Source organism: Prionailurus viverrinus, chromosome E2 (assembly GCF_022837055.1).
Source record: "Prionailurus viverrinus isolate Anna chromosome E2, UM_Priviv_1.0, whole genome shotgun sequence".
Classification (NCBI taxonomy): Eukaryota; Metazoa; Chordata; class Mammalia; order Carnivora; family Felidae; genus Prionailurus; species Prionailurus viverrinus.
The window spans coordinates 43,309,602-43,329,736 of NC_062575.1; the positions used below are offsets into that span (position 1 = coordinate 43,309,602).

Genomic DNA, 20,135 nt, shown 5'->3' on the forward strand with positions numbered 1-20,135 from the left:
CAGGTCTGTGCTGACGTGGATCCAGAGTGTGCCTTCCTGGGCCACACGCGGCAGGGTTAGTCCTGGGACACAACACGGGGAACGGCAGACAGCACTTCCTTTGGACTTAGACCTGAATTCAAATGTGCCTCCACTGCTTCCTCACAGTGTGGCCTTGAGCAAGTCACTCAGCCTCTCTGAGCCCATTTCCTCATCTGTAAAATGGGGTTAGTTATTCATGCAGCTTTTGTACAGAGCAAAGGGAAGAATGCATAGGGGACTCAGTAGCCAATTCTATGTCACCCCTTCCCCTTGTCTCCTAGTCTTTGAGTTTGGGGGTGCTGACCTCTCAAGACCAGCCCCAAGAAGGGCAGCTTCATCCCACTGGTCCCAGGCCTGCACCTACCAGCATGGGGCATTCCCAGCCCCTGGCATTGGGTCAGGGAGGTGCCGTCGGCTCAGGGTCCAGGAGTCTTATCTTATGGTGAGGGACGGGGCTCCCCCTCTCCTGCAGGATGTAGCAAGGATGCCTGTAGGCTGGACTGTGGCTGTAGCCATCAAGCAACCATGTAGAGGCCATCTGAGGATAAAACCTGCCCAAGGACAGAGGAGTGGAGCCTCAGGAAGGACCCGGGTCCCGATGACACTGTGGAGCTACAGGATTCCCACAGCACATCCTGCTTGTCACAAGTCCTGTGTCAAACGCTGGCCTGACATTGTCTACACACAGTTGATGACAAGCACTGAAGCAGGCAAAAGCTTGTCTCCTGGCAGCTTGCCAGGCATGCTCATCCCTCCCCCTGCCCCCCAGACACTGCTGCGTTGTGCATGCCAGGGCTGAGCCTTCTCTACAAGGGCTGTGTTACTTTGCTTGGGCTGCTGTAACAGAATACTACAGACGAGGGGGCTTCAAGAGCCGAAATGTGCTGCCTCTCAGTCCTGGAGGCTGGGAGTCTGACTTCAAGGTGTCAGCAGATTTGGCTCCTTCTGAGGGTGGTCAGGGAGATGTGTTCCAGGCCTCTTCCCTGGATTCTGGGCATTTTCGGGTAATCTTTGGCATTCCTTGGCTTATAAATCTCTGTCTTTATCCTCACATGGCATTCTCTCTGTGTGCATGTCTGTCCAGATTTCCCCTTTTTATAAGAACGGTAGTCTTTTAGGCTAGGGGCTCATCCTAGTGCAGTGTGACCTTGTCTTAGCTAATTATCTTTGCAATGACCCTTTTTTCAAGTTAGATCATATTCTGAGGTACTGGGGGTTAGGACTCCAACATGTGAATTTGGCAGGGGCAACACCATTCAACCCAAAACTGGTGCACATGAGTGTGTGTGTGTGTGTGTGTGTGTGTGTGCGCGCGCGCGCGCGCGCACGCAGGCGCCATTGCTGGTGGATCCTGTGCCACTGCAGTGACTGTCCACCAGGCAGAGGCCAATGCCCTGTGCTGGAAGCCTGTGTTTCTGCATGAGTGCCATCCACTTACAGAGCGGTAGGACACAGCTCCTGACCAGCCAGGCTGCTGTAGCCTCTCTCCTCACCAGCTGACTCATAGGCTTTTTCTCCTCTCCGCTGATTTTGCACAAAACTCCTTGAATCATTTTTATCCAGAGGTCAGGTGCCTTTCCCCAATATGGACTATGTTTTTCATGGCCACGGTGGCAATGGGTGGACCCTAGGTCAAATACAGCTTGGACATGAGTGTTGATTGGCTCAAGTCAGTTTAAAAAATGTGTCTTGCTTGCCAATTTGAGAATCAAGAAATTTCTGATTGAAAATCTAGGTTTCCAAACTAGAAGATCTGAAGGCCTGGATCTGCTACCAAGGGTCATTGGCCATGCCATTCTAAAAATAACTTTCATTTTTATAAAGTGTCATATAGTTAGTATTAGAAATGGGCTTCTTCAAACAAGTGTTCACTGAAGAACAATGATTGGCCACTCTGGTTCTCATTATGAAAGTGTATATTTCCACTTGTATCTTTCTCCTTGCAAATGCAAGAAGTTAGGGCTTAAGTGCCCCTTCATTTGACACGCCGACACAAGGGCATGAGTGGGATCTCTGTGGGTGCCATCCTGCTATGGGATGCTCCCAGTCAGCTGACTGCTGCCTACATCCTTGCCCCAGCACTCCAGCCTGGCAAACATACCGAGGAATACCATGTCTAGGGATCATTAAAGACTTAGCACATTTTCTGCCTGTGTCCTTGAGGCCAAGAGATGAGACTGCATGGACATGCGACAGCAGAAAAGAGGCTGAAGGCTCAGGGAGAGAAAAACCAGACTCCCTTGTGTGTTGTTTTAAGGTAAGCAAACAAGTCCACAAAGCCATTTGGAGACAAGGGCAAGACCACCGGGAGGAGCATGTGCCCTGCAGGGAGAGGACTACCCAGTGGCCTACCCCACCTGTCCTGAGCCTCTTCCCTCTACCCAAGGACAGTAGTATTCATCACAAATAGCCCTGTGGTATCAATCCACCAAACCAACTCACTGTTGGGGAAAACTGAAGCTCAGAAATGTAAGATGATACCCAAAGTCTTCTAGTGAGAGAATGTAGTGCTGAGTGGCAAACACTTGGAGCCCAGGTCTCTTTCCTCTACACTAGTCTCTCACTGTTACCTGTGTTAGAAGAAAGCCCAGGGGCTCCAGGAATCCACGGGTGAGTGCCACAGCTGACCTGGGGACCAACAGGGGATGGTGAGAAATGAGACTGAAGACAGAAGAGCAGCAGACAGTGGATACTCAGTGGGCCTTGTGGGATATGCTAAGACATTCAAACTTGGGCCACTGGGCAATGGGGGGCCCTCAGACCCTTTTGAACAAGAGAGTGGCAGCTACTGTCCTATGACCACTCTTGTGGAGGTAGGGAGCTGTCCAGGCCCTCAGTGCTGAATCAGCCTCACTGAGGGCCTGAAAAAAAAAAAAAAAAAAAAAAGATGGACAGGACACATGTAGGAGGAGTGGGGAGTGAGGGTTAGGGTGGACCCACATTTCTGACTTCCCAACACCCTGTGGTGAAAGAGGGAGAAACCATTGAGGATCAGTGGGGTAGAGGAGACCCGAAGCACAGAGACGCATGGAGGAGGCAGGCTCCCGTCTTATGCATAGCCACTCATTAGAAGCTCCAGGTTACTCACAGCCCTGGCCCCCTCCCAGTAGCCTGAGGGAGACCCAGTTCTCCACAGAACAACCAGGACAGGGCCAACAGACTTGATTGCTCTGCCGTATTCTTAGTCTTTGAGCCCCCAGGTTGGAAGACACCAGCTGTTCTGAGGAGAGCTCCAGGGTAAATCACGCTGGACTAGTGGGGATCAAGAATGTGATGATTAGCCATGGAGCCAGCTTAGAGAGGCCAGCCTCTCCCAAAGGGGATGGCTGTGCATGTGAACTGTGCAGACCCACAGGGTAACCTGCTGGACTCCACATGACCTCAGCCCAAAGGACCCAGCTGGTCCTAGTGTGCAAGGATCCCTCCCCCTTCTCCCTCCTCTTACTATCTCTGTCTTTGCTCACCGCACATTGCCCAAGCACCTACTCTGTGCCAGGCATTATTAACAGCTGGGAATACAAAAGCAAGTCCTCTGGGGCCTCCCTGTGCCAGCCACAAGGAGAGGGATTCCCTGGAAGGAAGCCAAACCTCCTTGCCATTCTCTCTTCTTCTGGAGTCTATGGATTGCCGTTTGCAGCTTGGAGGCAGCTGCACCCTGCCAGGGGCCAGGGCATTCTAGGTTTACTCATACACTCTTTTCTGTCCATATTATACCCCAACTTTCAATTTTGAGAAGTAAATATGCAATTTTTTCCCTCCCTATAATTTTCCCTGCTGTGGCTGTGGATGTCGGAGCAGCTGGAAAATGTGAATAGCTCAGTGCTTTCTAAAAGTAAAAGAAGGCCGTGCAACATCATACATTGTCTGCTGCTCTTGGCAAAATCCAGTGGCTCTGTTGTGGCGGGGGGGGGGGGGGGATGCTCTCCAGGCTGTACTGTCAGGGGAACTTTTAACCCAAAAAATCCTTCCCTTCCTGAAGGTGAACCCACCTTCCATTAGCAATTAGATAATCACCAAGAACTAAGCATGTGTGTGCACACACACGTGCATGTTGCAGGGATGTTAGTAGAGGTGAGGTGAGGGTATCTGCTTACACAGTCAGACTTTCTGCGTGTTCCCCTGGAGACTTTCAGACCTTCATGTCTCAGTAGCTGAAGGTCAGGACAGTCTGATCTATGCTTTTGTCTGGGAGAAGTGGTGAATGGGGAGTGGGAAAGCAAGATTTGAGTCAGGCAGATCTGGGATGGCTTATAGAGAGTGTAACCTTGGCCATGTTTAGTCTCTCTGGGTCTTAATTTCATCATCCGTAAATTGGTGGCAAAGTTGGGAGATGTGCTGTCCAGACCCCCTTCCAGAACACACTGACCACCCATGAGATTTGTGGTCAGCAACCATCCCCCAGCTGTCAGCTCCTTTAGGATCTTCTTTGGCTGCAGCAGCAACTGTCTGATCTGGGGTCATGCCTTTCTCTGGGCATGCCACATCCAGGTACTGAGTAAGGTAAGGCATAAAGGTGCAGCCATTTCTGCCTGCTACAGGACACTCCCATGCGCTACACCTACTTCAGAGCTCCCTGCCCAGCCTGGGTTGGACCAGCATCCCTGTCTGCCTTCTCCTGCTCACCTTGGCTTCCTCCCTTTTCCCTTCACAGGTGTTGATCCTTAATTAACATCTTGCACCCCAGACTCCATCTCTGCATCTCCTCACAGAGAACCAAACCTGTGTCAAGTAGGGAGAATGATTTTCACTTCAAGAGGTTATTGTTCAAGGGGCTCCTGGGTGGCTCAGTCAGCTAAGCATCCGACTCTTGATCTCAGCTCAGATCTTGATCTCAGGATCGTGAGTTCAAGCCCCACATTGGGTTCCATGCTGGGCATGAAGCCTACTTAAAAAAAAAAAAAGTGGTTACTGTTCAAAAGTGAAATGGGATGTTTATATAGTATTCAGCATGGTACCTGGAAGGTTAACAAAGCATAATACATGTCTATTCCTTCTCCTTTTCTTTCCCTAAAAACTATGACACTAAATCCCATTCCAGACCTTGAGCAGTTGTTCATAGCCTGTGCTTTGTAATATTGGCTTGGAGAAAGTGGCCCTGAAAGTCTGTGCTGCCTGCTAAGTTTGAGGGCCTGGCGGAGGGCTCTGAAGCCAGTCTTGTCCCTGTGAAGTTCATTATCCATGGATCACATCAGCCCTCTTCAAGGTTCCTCACTGAAAAGAAATTGAGCATGCAAATGCTCTTTTATCATAATCACCACGTATCCACAGGGTAATTCATAAAAGAGCTGGAAATATATTGAAATTCAATATTGTTTGAGTCCAAATCAATATTAATAATTGTTTGCATTTTTAAAGTGCAATTTGCAATTGAAAAATGCACAAAGATCAACCAGTAGTTGCTAACACATCAAATTTTCCTATTAAAGGCATAGTCCCTTAACTTTAAAATGTTTCTTTACAACAAAAGGTGGCACTGATCCATGAAAATGGTTATCTATTATTTACATGCACGACATTAGAATTTGTTTCCATTATGCATGAGTTGAAAGGCCAGTTACTTTTACTTTTAAGTTCTTGTTTTTTAAAAAATTAGACGTTTCATTTTGATATAATTTTAGATTCACATAACAGTTGTAGGAAATAACACAGAGAAATCTCATGTACCGTTTTTCCTGTTTCCTCCAGTCCATCTTATAAAATTATAGTACAATATCACAATGAGGATATTGACATTGATACAATCAAGACACAGGAGATTTCCATCACCACAAGGGTCCCTCATGTTGCCCTTTTAAATTCTTTAAAAATTAAAGATTTTTAAATGACAAAGGTGATGATGGATACAGTGGGATCCCCATCATTAGCCTTGTGTCGATTTCTGCCTTGAAATGTATTCTATCACTAAATGAGGCACTGTCTCAGCTGGGCTCAGTGTAGATGTTGAAACATGGAGAGCAGTGGTCATCTAGGGAGGGAGTGGCCTCAGCTGGGAATCACCTCAGCCAGGCAGGCCTCAGGGGAGCAAGACTTTGTGGCTTAGAAAGAACCTGAGAACACAATTTCCAGATTAACACTTGCATTGGAGCCCTTTGCTCCCTCCAAAAGGTCAAAGTGGTCTTAAAGGGAAACAGCTTGGCAGCTTTGGTCCATCGGAACCCAGCAGCTATCCAGATTTGTGGCAAGAGACAGGTGGCAAGTGTGGATAAGGGATGTCCTAGCCAAAGGATCACCTGCTCTGCCTGAAAGAGGCCTCGTGTGAATGAAATTCACAGAAACGCCTTTCTGTTTTGACATTTGTCTCATACCAGAGCTGCAAGGAACTTGAGAACTTATCTACAATGGATATTTTGGATGCAGACTGACTCTGAGATTAGTAAATTAAGTCATGAGGGTCCCACAGCTGATTGGGGGGGAAGGGCAGCCAGACCTAGAACCTGGCATGGGCTCCCTACTCTGAACCTGCCGTCCATCTCATGATATCTAGCTGCTTTGTTCAGGCTGCCCGAGCCACAACCCCAGCTCCCCCATGTCCTGGTCATGTTTCACATGACCATGAACTTGACCATTCTCTGGTCCTCAGCTCCTGGGCCCACATGCAGTCATCTGTGGCATGAGTGAAACTTAACAGGAAGAGGGTGATTTTGGCTCAGTATCAAGTTTTAGTTTGCTTTTGTTGATTTTTTTTTATTGTGGTAAGGTACACATGATATAAAATTTACTATTTTAATCATTTTTAAGTCCAGAAGCATCAAATACATTCAAATTGTTGTACAGCCATCACCACCACCCATCTCCAGAATCTCTTTCAACTTCCCCAACTGAAACTCTGCCTATTAATTAACAACTCCCCATTCCTCTCTCCCTCACAGCCCCTGGTAACCACTATTCTACTTTCTGCTTCTGAATTTGACTGCATGGAATCATACAGTGTTTGTCCTACTGCAAATGGCTAGTTTCACATAACATAATGTCCTCAACGTTCATCCATGTTGTAGCATGTTGTGTTCATTGACTTGTCATGTGTTTGTTTTGTCTTTAGATTCCATATATGAATGAGATCATATGGTATTTGTCTTTCTCAGTCTGAATTATTTCACTTAACATAACATCCTCTTGTTCCATCCCTGTTGTTGCAAATGGCAAGATCTTATTCTTTTTTATAGATGAATAACGTTCCATCATGTGCTTGTCTGTATGTGTGTACACACACACACACACACACACACACACACACACATATATATGTATGCACAACATCTGTTATCCATTCACCTATAGATGGACACTTGGGTTACTTCTATGTCTTGGCTATTACAAAAATGCTGTAGTGAATGTATATTACCTTTTCGAATTACTGTTTTTGTTTTCTTCAGGCAAATGCCCAGAAATGGAATTGCTGGATCATATATGGTAGTTCTATTTTTAATTTTTTGAGGCACCTCTGTACTGGTTTCCACAGTGGCTGCACCATCTGCATTCCTACCAACAGTGCAAGAGGGATCCGTTTGTCCATATCCTCCTCATATCCTCTCCTTGTTACATCTTTGTCTTCTTGATGCTAGCCCTTCTGGCTTATGTGAGGTGATACCTCATTGTGGTTTTGATATTCATTTCCCTGCTGATTAGTGATGATGAGCACCTTTTCCTGTGTTTTTTAGCCATCTGTATGTCTTTCTTTGGAAAAATGTCTATGCAGGTCCTTTGCCCATTTTTTAATTGGATTATTTGTGGGTTTTTGTATTGAGTTGTATGAGAGTTTTATATATTTTGGATATTAACCCCTTATCAGATACATCATTTACAAATATCCTCTGCCATTCAGTAGGTTGCCTTTTCATTTTGTTGGTGGTTTCCTTCACTGTGCAAAAGCTTTTTTGTTTGATGTAGTCCCAGCTGTTTGTTTTTGCTTTTAATTTGCCTGGGGAAGCATATCCAGGAAAATAATGCTAAAGCCAATGTCCAAGAATTTACTGCCTATGTTTTCTTTTAGGAGTTTTAGGGTTTCAGGTCTTATGTTTAAGTCTTTAAGCCATTTTGAGTTTATGGTTGTGTATAGTGAAAGAAAGTGGTCCAGTTTCATTCTTCTGCATGTAGCTGTCCAGTTTCCCTAGCACCATTTATTGAAAAGACTATTCCCTGTTGTTTATTTTTGCCTCTTTTGTTGAAGATTAATTTATTATATAATTGTGGGTTTATTTTGGGGCTCTTTATTTTGTTCTGTTTATCTATGTGTCTATTTATGTGCCAGTCCCATACTGTTTTGATTACTATAGCTTTGTAGTTTAGTTTGAAATCTGGGCTTGTGATACCTCCAGCTTTGTTCTTTCTCAAGATGGCTTTGTCTCTTTGTGGTCTTTTGTGGTTCCATACAAATTTTAGGATTATTTGTTCTGGCTATATATAAAAAATAATATTGGTATTTTGATAGGGATTACATTGTATCTGTAGATTGCTTTGAGTAGTATGGACATTTTAACAATATTAATTCTTCCAATCCATAAGCATGGCATATCTTCCTATTTATTTGTGCCACCTTCAGTTTCTTTCATCAATGTCTTATAGTTTTCAGAATATAGGTTTTTCACCTTCTTAGTTAACTCTATTCCTAGGTATTCTATTCTTTTTGATGCAATTATAGATGGGATTGTTTTCTTGATTTCTCTTTCTGTTAGTTTGTTATTGATGTATAGAAACACAACAGATTTCTGTATATTGATTCCATATCCTACAACTGTACTGAATTACTTTATTAGATCTAAGTTTTTTGGTGGAGTCTATATATAGTATCATCTGCATGTCATCTGCAAAAGTGGCATGCTTCTTCCTCACCAATTTGAATGCTTTTTATTCCTTTTTCTTGTCTGATTGCTGTGGCTTGAACTTCCAATACTATGTTGAATAAAAGTGGTGAGAGTAGGCATCCTTGTCTTGTCCCTGGTCTTAGAAGAAAAGCTTTTAGCTTTTCATCGAGTATGATGTTAGCTATGGGTTTGTCATACATGACCTTTATTATGTTGAAGTGTGTTCTCTCTATACCCATTTTGTTGAGAGTTTATCATGAATGGATGTTGAATTTTGTCAAATTTTTCTGCATCTATTGAGATGATCATATAACTTTATACTTCATTTTGTTAATGTTTTGTATCATGTTGATTGATTTGTGAGTGTTGAACTATACTTGCTTCCATGGAATAAATCCCACTTGATCATGTTGAATTATCCTTTTAATGTATTTTTGAATTCAGTTTGCTGATAATTCATTGAAGATTTTTGAATCTGTGTTCATTAGGGATATTGGTGTATAATTTTTGTTTGTTGTAGTATCTTTATCTGGCCTGGGTATCAGGATAATGCTGACCTAATACAATTAATTTGGAAGCATTTTTTCCTCTTCTATTTCTGGGAATAGTTTCTGAAGGATAGATGTTAACTCTTCCTTAATTATTTGGTGTTGCCAAATTCACCTGTGAAGCCATCTGGTTCTGGACGTTTGCTTGTTGGGAGTTTTTTGGTTACTCATTTAATTTCATTACTAGTAATTAGTCTGTTCAAATTTGCTATTTCTCCCCAATTCAGTTGTAGAAGATTATATGTGTCTAGCAATTTACGCATCTCTTCTAGGTTGGACAATCTCTTCTAGAATTGTTGTCATTTTTTAGTAGTCTCTTATAATCCTCTGTATTCCTATGCTACCAGTTGTAACTTCTCTTGTTTCCGATTTTATTTATGTTGGTACTCTCTTTTTCTTGATGAGTCTGGCTAAAGGTTTATCAATTTTGTTTATCTTTTCAAAGAAACAGCTAATAGTTTCATTGATGTTTTCTAATTTTTTTTCTAGTCTCTATTTCATTTATTACTGCTCTGATTGATCTTTATTATTTCCTTCCTTCTGCTGACTTTGGGCTTTGTTTGTTCTTTTTCTAGTTCCTTTAGGTGTAAGGTTAGATTATTTGAGATTCCTCTTGCTTCTTGAAGTAGGCCTGTATCACTACAAACTTTCCTCTTAGAACTGTTTTGCTGTGTCCCAATGATTTTTAACCATTGTGTTTTCATTTTCATTTGTCTCCATGCATTTTTTTTTTTTTTTTGCCTTCTCTTTGATTTCTTTGACCTCCTCTTTGATCCATTGGTTGTTTGGTAGCACATTGTTTAGCCTCCACATGTTTGTGTTTTTCCCAATTTTTTTTTTGTAATTGATTTCTGGTTTTACACCATTGTGGTTGGAAAAGATGCTTGATATGATTTCAATCTTAAACTTATTGAGAATTATTTTGTGACCTAACATATGATCTATCCTGGAAAAATGTTTTATGTTCACTTGAAAGGAATGTGTATTCTGCTGTTTTTAGATGCAATATTCTGTATATATCTGTTAAGCCCATCTGGTCTAATGTGTCATTCAAAATTTCTGTTTCCTTATTGATTTTCTGTCTAGATGATCTAGCCATTGATGTAAATGGGATGTTAAAGTCCCCTACTATTATTGTATTACTGTCAATTTCTCTCTTTATGTCTGTTAGTATTTGCTTTATGTATTTAGGTGCTCCTGTGTTAGGTACATAGATATTTTCAATTGTTTTATCCTCTTGTTGGATTGATTCTCTTACCATTATATAATCCCCTCCTTTGTCTCTTGCTACAGTCTTTGTTTTAAAGTCTATTTTGTTTAAGTATTGCTAACCTAGCTTTTTTTCCTCTCCTTCCTTCCTTCCATCCTTCCTTCCTTCCTTCCTTCCTTCCTTCCTTCCTTCTCCTTCCTTCCTCCTGTCCTCCTTGTTTCTTTCTTTCTTTCTTTCTTTCTTTCTTTCTTTCTTTCCTTCCTTCCTTCCTTCCTTCCTTCCTTCCTTCCATTTTCATGGAATATCTGTTTCAATCCCCTCAGTTTTCATCCCCTATGTGTCTTAGGTCTGAAATGAGTCTCTTGTAGGCAACATATAGATGAGTTTGCTTTTCTATACATTCAATCACCCTGTGACTTTTGATTGCAGCATTTAATCCAGTTACATTTAAAGTAATTATTAATAGTAGGTGCTTGTTGTCATTTGTTAATTATTTTTGTGATTGTTTTTGTAGTTCTCCGTTCCTTTCTTGTTCTCTTGCTGTCTTCCCTTGTGTTTGATGACTTTTAGCGTTATACTTGAATCTCTTTCTCTATTATAGGTTTTTGATTTGTGGTTACTATGAGGTTCATCTATAACATCCTATGTATATAGCAGTTTATATTAAATTGATGGTCATTTAAGTTTAAACACATTATAAAAGCACTATTTTTTTTACTCTCCCCTCCACATTTTATGTATATGATGTCATATTTTGCATCTTTTATGTATCCCTTGACTAATTTTTGTAGATATATAATTGATTTTACTACTTTTATGTTTTAACCTTTATATTAGCTTTATAAGTGATTGATCCTTTGCTATATGTTTGTTTTTACCAGTGAATTTTTTTCTTTCATAATTTTCTTGCTTCTAGTTATGGTCTTTTCTTTCTTCTTTCTGAAGAATTCTCTTTAGCATTTCTTATAGGCCAGGTGAGCAAACTTTTGTTTTCTGGGAAACACATGATATCTCTTTCCATTCTGAATGATAACATTGCTGGGTAGAATATCCTTGGTATAGGTCTCTTCCTTCCAACACTTGGAATGTATCATGCCATTCGCTTCTGGCCTACAAAGTTTCTGCTGAAAATTCAGCTGAAAGCCGTATGGGGCTTCTTTTGTGGGTATCTTGTTTTCGTTTGCTGCTTTTAAGATTCTCTCTTTATCTTTAATTTTTGCCATTTTAATTATTATGTATCTTGATGTGGACTTCCTTGGGTTCATCTTGTTTGGGGATTTCTGTGATTCCTGGACCTGGATGTGTGTTTCCTTCCCCAGCTTAAGGAAGTTTTCAGTTATTATTTCTTTGAATAAGTTTTGTGCCTCTTTTTCTTTCTCTTCTCCATCTGGGACCCCTGTCATGTGAATGTTATTATGCTTGATGTTGTCACAAAAGTACCTTACCCTATTTTAATTTTTTTAAAATCCTTTTTTCTTTGTACTGTTCAGTTTAGTTGTTTTTTCACTACCCTGAATTCTAGGTCGCTGATCTGCTCTTCTGCATCCTCTGTTCTGCTGTTGAATCTTCTAGTTAATTTTTCATTTCACTTGTTGTATTCTTCAGCTCCAATGGGTTCTTTTTTATATTTTCTATCTCTTTGTTAAAGTTCTTACTGAGTTCTTCCACTCCTCTCTTAAGTCTGGGGAGTACCTATGGCCATTAATTTGAATTCTTTATCAGATAGATTCCTTATCTCTGTTCTGTTTAGCTTGTTTTCTAGGGTTTTGTCTTGTTCTTGTGTTTGGATCATATACCTCTGTCTCCTCACTTTGTCTGACTCTCTGTTCGTTACATATGGATATATGTGGTGCTCCCCTAAGTGGGCTGCGAGCACCCTCCTGTTGTGACTGGGCTGACTGCTGAGGGTGCAATGGTGGGTGGAGCCAGTTTTCAGTCTGACTGTCTGCAGGTACACTGGTGGGCTGGGCTTGCCTCACATGCAGTGGGCTGAAAGAGCCAACTGAGCTACTGTGCACACTGGTTGGTAGGGCTCATTCCCCACTCCCTGGGTCAGGATTTGCTCTGGAGGTGTGCCAATTCTGACCAGAGCTGCCTGCTGGGTGTGGCAGGTGATAGTCACTCTGGAAGGGCACAGATCCTGGCTGGGGCTGCCCAGTGTGAGAGCCGCTTTGGAGGGGCACCTGCTGGTGGGTTGGGTTGAGTGGGGCTAGTCTGCAGGGAAATTTGGGGGCAGGGCAAGATGCTAGGAAGGTAGAGGGAGAATGTCAGAACTGGCTCCCACCAGAGCCTGCCAAAGCAGAAGGAGGACAAGAGAAAGAATACCTGCCAGCACTTCCATTCCTGGAGAAAACTCCTACATATCCTGAACCCTGCAATATACATCCTAAAATTAGTCAATAAGTCCCCTTCATGAATACCCCAGGCACTTTTTAAACTGCAACTTCTGTGCTGGGTCTTGGGCCCAATGATATAGTGCATTGGCCCTTTAAGACTAGAGACTTGGTTTCCCTATAACTCTCCAGCTCTTCTGAAGGCAGGCCCTGCTGATTTTCAAAGCCAGACATCGTGGGGGCTCGTCTTCCCTGTGCAGGTCCTCAGGGCCAGGGGAGCCTGATGTGGGGCTGGGTCCTCTCACTCTGTGGCTGTGTTGTCCCTCCTGTTCATGGGTTGCCACACGGAGGGCTGGGTTCCCAACTTCATCTCTTTGGCCTTCTCTTTATGTCTTTAGCTCGGGAAAATCTGGCCAGTCTTCAGGTTTTCAGAGTGAGCTGTCACACATGTAGGTGTTGCCTTGGTGTGTCCACAGGTGGAGGTGAACTCAGGATCCTCCTTCTCCACTACCTTCCCCCACTCTCTTCATTGACTTTTGATCAACACATTCGAACATTAATTTTGTGTAGGGAGTTTCCTAGTGTAATCCATTTTATGGCATCTAAATGACTTGTGTATCTGTACATATATAATGTGCATTAATACATGGGCATGTATAGTGATAGAGTCCACATTTACCTCCACGAGTGTATTAGTCTTCAAGCCCTGTGATTTGAAATCTGCCCTACCAAACTGAGGATACAAAAGTGGTATCCTGGTGTTGAGTGTGCGCTGGGTATGTGGGAGCTTCCAGGCTCCATCAGGCTCTCTAACAGAGCTCACTTCCTTGCCTCCTCTTTTCTCACAGGATTGGGCTACTCTTTGGACGTAATTCTAACCCAGACCTGATCAAAACAAAACCACAGCTCCCTAAAACATGCATGACATTTTAGAAATTCCAGGTTCGTGGAGTGCCTCTCTTCAGATGGCCCAGACACCTCCATCTGTTAATCCATGCTCATGTCACACGAGGCACAGGTTATGTTGGTCCCATTCCCTGTGCCAGGCACTGTGCAGGGAATACAAAGATGAGAGACCTCGATGCTGCTCTCAGGGCTCTGAGGGTCTGAGATAGGTGTGTGAACACTCTCCACGTGGTAGGAGAAGGGCTGTAATTGAGGTACACATGCTCACAGGATTGGGGGTGCTGAATCCCCATCCCAGATTCTGCCAGGGTAGGACTCAGTTTCTCTACCTACTGAATTACTATCCCCTACCCTGCTTCATAAAATTCGCCGAAGTCCTGGGCAAGAGACTGCATCCATGGTGTGGTCCTACCCCTGAAAGTAATCAAGGGCATTGTAGCTTATGGCACCTTGGCTGGGCTCTCAGGACCCCCTCGCTGCAGCTGCGTGTTTGCAGGCTTCCTTTCAGGCTCTTTGTGTAAGCAATGGTGGGAAGCCATGCCGTAGCATTCCTAGTGGGTCTGTGGGGACAAGGCTTCGGGGCTGTTTGAGCCCGACTTATGCCTTGGCCTCTGCCTTAGGCCTCCCTTTCCTCTCCCCCTACCCCCAGAAGAAATCATGGGGGATTGGAGAGAATCCCTGCCTTGTAGTGGGGAGGATTCTGGAGGGTGAATTACCTCCCCCAGGAGTGGGGTACAGCCCTGTGCGCTGGGGTGTGCTGAGGCTGGGCCTAGGGCATTTCAGGACCTAGGTCAGCGCTCTCCCGTGTCCAGCAGGGCTGGAGTCTGCAGCCCCGCCCCAGAGTCTGAGCACTTGCAGCCATTCGTCACCCTCACAGAGCATTGCAACTTTATGCCTACGCATAAAAACTGGAGGGACTCATCCCAGAGTTTGCTGCCGCCGCTGCTGTTAGAACAGTTTTAATTAGCTGCAGGATTTTAATGAGCTGAAATCAAGAAGAACCCCATCTCAGAAGCAAGCAGGAGCCGCACACACGGAAGAACTCGTCTGACAAAACAGATGGAGGTGGTGTTCTCAGGGGACTGGGCTGTGTGCTCCGTTTCGGTGAGGAGCAAATGAGTTACTGAGGCCAGGAGGCTGCGGAGGAGAGGCGGGAGGTCAGCCCCAGCGCAGGAGCCTCGGCAGGGGCAGAGCGGAGGCACAGCCCCCTCTGCCACTCCGGTGGAATGCTTGGTGCCGGATTCAAGGTGACGGCAGTGCCTGGCTCCATTCTCCTCAAGTTGCCATAGCAGCCTCTCTCCCGATGAGCAGCTCCTCCTGGAGCCCTCAGCCGGGAGGGACGTCATTGTTCGCTCCTGCCCGTGCAAGGAGGAGACTGACTGGACAGAGAACTTTCTGGGGCCCGGGGTCCACACACCAAGTGGGTGCTCCCATGGGCACATGGCCGGATGCCTCCGGCCGTCTCCAGTGGGGCACGGGAGCAGGTCCTCACAGCCAGAGGGGGTCCTCTGGGTGACTGGGGGAAGCATCCAGGCCTTGGAGCAGCCGCAGCCAAGCGTGTCCTTGGAGCCATCCGTCCATCCGCCTGCCGGCCTGTCGCCACTGGAGGTGCGTGTGTTTTGGCTGAATTCCCAAGTCCTTGCTTGTGCCCTAAAGTGAATTTTCCCAAGAGACAAATTTTTAAATCAGATAAATAAGGAAATGGGAGGAATCCTTGGCCTTGACCTGTGTCCCAGGAGGTGTTTACAAGATTAATTGGATTTTTTTTTTCTTACAGTAAAAAATTGGCAATGCCATTCAGGCCTCAGGGAGAGAAAGCCACTGGGAAAACGAGGGATTGTGAGCACAGGACCTTCTGGAAACTGAGTGGGCTGTTTATTTTTCTTGCCTCACTCCTCCCTACTCCACCCCCAGTTATTTGAATTGTCTTATTGTCTGTTGGTCTTGGCAGAGAGGCAGGGAGGAAGGGGAGGGTCTTCCACTTGTCATTGGAGCCGAGTGCGATGCACTGTGTCCCAGATGGGAGCAGAGGCCTGTGAATGTGTTTACGGGGCCCTGGGCAGCCTGGCCCCAGCCTGTGACGGATCGTAGGGTCCACTTCCCAGGCAGCAGCTGGACTCCCAGGAGAGGGAGATGAGCAGCCTTTGGACCAGCATCTTCCCATTGCCTTGGAAATAACGTGTGACTTTGAAGACAAGGACCCTCACAGGAACAGTAGGGGATCAGATGTGCATACTCTCTGAAGTGTCTGGTGATCTCCTAGCTCCCCTCCACCTGTAAAGGAAGGAGGTTCCTACAGGTTCTGTGATGTTGGCCCCCTCCTGGGGCATTGAAGACCCAGCCAGACTGCAAACCAGCGACCCAGGAGGGGAGGCATGCTAACCTTTTGATTCCCATTTGCACAGAGCAAGGAGTTAGCTGGGTAGGTGGTCTCCAGTGAGAACAAACACCGAGAGGAAGGTCTCAGAGGGGAAGGCTGAGGTCTGATGCTTAGGGCTGGCCAGGGAAAGCGTTGCGTGGCTCTAATACCAGCTTCCCTCCCTTCACAGAGAGGGTGCTGTGTTCTCGTGGAGGGGGGCGGGTGTAGAGGGGTCAACAAAAGGGAGGGTCTCTGAAATCAGACACTTGAGTCCCTGATGCTCTGGCCATGGTGAAGGTGCAGGTCCTGGGGCTGGTTTTCTTCCCCTCTCCCCAGATTTGGGGGCAGAGATGTGGGCCTCATCCTGGTTCCACGCACATGGGCTGCTGGGGCCTGGTTCCACGTGGTGGGTTTGGTTTGGGTAGGTTCAGGAACAAATGAGGACAGGTCGTTGCTGCGGGACAGGGGTAGTCAGTACTGGCTTGTATGGTGACAGTGTGACAATTAGGGAGAAGAGGGGGCTGGCCAGTTCTTTTGTAGTCACTTGTGCAATGCTATTGACCATAAATAATGCAATGATGATCACATGTGCTTCTGAGTCCCCCCCCCCCCTTTTTTTCCATCAAATAGAGCCTTTGGGTTGAGATTGGGTGGCATTTTATTAACAGTTTTGCCAGGTAGCCCTGTGCCCTAGCCGTAAACTTGCCGTTCTTTTCCCCCTCCTTCCTCTCTTTCCCTCGCCCTAGGTCAGATTGGTCTCCTGACCACGTCTGTCTGACTCAGGAGGCTGGTGTGGCTGCAGGCAGTGTGTCACCACCACGGCCAGGATAATCAGGGTTTTGCAGCAGTTTCTTTACAGCCGGGGCCTTGCTGGGGCCTGTTGATGGAGTGTGTGTGCCGTGGCATATGTGTGTGTATGTGTGTTAGTGCGTGTGCCTCTGCTCCAGAAAGGTCTTGAGCTGCGCCCCTTGCTCCCTATCTGAGGGTCTTGTCCTTGATGAACCAGTGTGTGTGACATTGTTCCCACTCTTCTGACTCCTTTCTGTGACTGCATGGGCCCCCCCCCCAAGGGTTAAGCCAACTTCTCTGGGGCAGGAGGGCCCAGAGTGAGGGCCAGAGAGAGCAGCTCCGTCTCCCCCCATCCTCTCCCACACCTTGGGGCTGGCCAGGGTGGTCCCGGCACACAGTGCCTATCATTACAAAGGGAAGGGCTTGGGAGATCTCAGGACACAGGGCATCCTATGGGCAGTGTTGAGAGTGACCTTGCCCTTCAGTGGGGCCTGGGCCTGCATGGCTGCACCTGTGTCTCTGCAGGACAATGAGCCAGGTCCCCAGGACCCATCCCGGGCAGCCGTAGAGGGAGAAACCACAGGCCCCCACGAGGGGCTCCAGGGTCTGAACCTTTGGGGACAGGTGGCTGCCTGTTTTTACCCTGTGTAAGCCCCGTGGGTGTCCCTGACAATGGCAGGAAGCAGCAGTCTTTCTTGGGGTGGGGCGGAGGGGGGGGGCATTGGAAGGGAAGTCAGGGCCAACTTCAAACCTGGAGCCAGCTCCAGAGACAAAACTGAGCCCTGCTCAGCGCTGCCTCCCAAACATCAAAGCTGGGAGGTCGTGGGAACCACCTGCTCAGCACAGCCCAGAGAGCCCGGCGTTCAGGCGCGTTCCCCATGCATAGAGGCCTGGGGCAGGTTAATTAAAGTTAACTGAGTGAAAACATAATTACAGTGACTGCAGAGGGGAGAAACCCAAACCTGCAATTTAACACTCTTCAGCACCAGAGCTTTGCTGAGGACAGTCTAGTCCTTGGGAATCTTTGTCTGGGCCTGGGAGGGAAGGGCTCCTCTTACCACTTCCTGCCTCCTGCCCCCCAGGAGCATGAGGACACAGAGGGACCATAGCTGGGACTTCCTCCCCCAACGCCTGGGTGCCTGGTCAGGAATGGGCGCCCTGACCAAATTACTGTGCCTGAGAAGACCCCCGGCAGGGAAATGACCCTGTGCCAAGCAGCACATCTGGCTTGGGGTCCCCGCCACCCAACTATGATCTCAGAGGCTGCTGGAAGCTGTCCCCCTGGCCTCTACCTCCCTGAGCACTGCCCTGTACCAGGGCTGGGGAAGCTTCCTACAAGCCTGTTTTGGTAGAAAGAGGGTGGTATCTCTAAGCCCGAACTTAGGAAGGGGCAAAGACAAGGGCACAGAGCAACCTTCCACCACCAACAGGGGAAGTTCTGGAATGCCACGTAGCATGGCCTCCTGTGCAGATCCCTCTATGGCCCTTATCCGGCTCCACCCATGCCTCCCCCTGCTGCAGGAACTTACATCCTTCCTATGAGCAAATGGCCTTGGGGTGCCCCCCTTCTTGACCCACAAGCTTGGCCCATTCGGAGTCACTGGTTGGTATTTCTGTGCCCTTCAGGAGGAACCAGGGGGAGGGGCAAGTCACCTGGGCATGCTCTGGGTCTGCAGTGGCCAGAGCAACAGGTGTCACAGGGATGTTGTCACCGGTCTCTGAGCCTGGGATCTGTCAAATGCAAGTCAGGCTGCCTCAGCTCCAGGCCAGAGGGCCTCATAGTGGGAGTAACCGTGATCGGGCCAAAGCTTCAGTTCCCACTGATGCGACGGACTATCCAGTGGGGTCTCCATCCTACCAGCCATCCGTGGGTCAGGGCGGCACAGCTCTGGCTGGTGAGGGGAGCAACCAGGAGGGGGAGTCTCTGTCCCTGGTAGCCTCTGGGCCTGGGAGGCTCCTTCTCAAAGTATCTCGCTCTGTGGAGACACTTGTCCCCAGCATCCTGCAGGGAGGAGCCAGGGCAGAGAGATCCAAGAGCTCCTCTGTCCACCAGGACAGTTATAAGGGACAAAGGCCCAGATTGCCGCCTCTTCTAGGGGCATAGACCCTTTCTAGGGAGCACACCTGCTCTGTTGGAAGCTCAGAGAGCCTGGACAGTGCAGGGCCCATTACAGGCTCTGGGTCTCAGGGCTCCAGCCTGGGCTTCCCCAGGCAGAGGCCGGGGAGTGTCTCTCTCCATGATTTTTCTGGGAGTGCAGATACAGGAGACCCTGCTGGGAATCTGGTGTCCCAGCAACAGGTAGTGACTGGACTTCCCTCAACCTCTTTCGGCTTGAAGGATGCAAGGGACCTACCTGAGTACATTCTAAGGGATGGAGGGATCCAGGGATTATGCTTGGTCATAGGCAGTGACTGGGGCCTCAGCCCACGTAGGATGTGCCCTGTGCCTCAGTGATGGACCATCTTTCTCCCCATCTGCCCTGTAGACTGTGGCCTGATGGACGCTTGGTGTGGATGATGAGGGAAGAACGCACCTCCCACACCCGAGAGGAGGTGAGCCCGGAGCAAGCCCCGGATGACCCCACGAGCCGGAACGATGCGGCTGGCCTGCATGTTCTCATCCATCCTGCTGTTTGGAGCCGCAGGCCTCCTCCTCTTCATCAGCCTGCAGGACCCCACGGAGCTCTCCCCTCGGCAGGTGCCAGGTGAGCCCTTGCGCTCGGCCCCGCCACCCACTTGCCCCAGCTTTCCTGTCCACAGTGCAGGCCTCCACGGCTGCCCTGGTGCCCAGTCTGTGCTGAAGGTCCCGGGCAGGCAAAGGAGGGGTCCTGGCCTTCTACTGGCAGGCATCGGCCTTTAGCCTCTGGCCTCTAGCCTGTGGTCACTCCTCTTGAAGTGAGGGCCAGGCTGCCTGTCTCTCAGCCAGTTGTTGCTTTCGGTGAAGCTGAGGCTTAAAGAGGATTCTGCCATCTCTTGGGGCCTCTCCCACACTGTCTGGGACATCAGAGGGTGAACGGCTTCTCCTTGAGCCTGTGGCCCCCATGGGACTCTGTGTCTCTGCCAGCCCTGGAACCCCTCGAATCCAGCCCCTTGGCCTGGGCCCCTCCTGCCTTTGTGAAGCTGAGATTACCCCACCTCCCACCTGCATCCCACACGTCCCTCGTGAGC

General features: G+C 47.3%; 1 protein-coding gene across 2 annotated transcripts in view; it reads left to right on the plus strand.

Annotated features, from left to right (window-relative positions):
• Positions 1 to 20,135, plus strand: part of CHST8 (carbohydrate sulfotransferase 8) — a 129,022-nt gene that overhangs the window by 45,139 nt on the left and 63,748 nt on the right. Inside the window, exons 1-2 of one of the 2 annotated variants that reach the window (XM_047837206.1) lie at positions 16,190 to 16,241; positions 19,454 to 19,672. In XM_047837206.1, the coding sequence (XP_047693162.1) occupies positions 19,543 to 19,672 (130 nt within the window). In that variant the 5' untranslated portion in view covers positions 16,190 to 16,241; positions 19,454 to 19,542. Of the gene's footprint in view, positions 1 to 16,189; positions 16,242 to 19,453; positions 19,673 to 20,135 lie in introns of those variants that run through there. The other variant, XM_047837205.1, reaches the window with a different exon arrangement.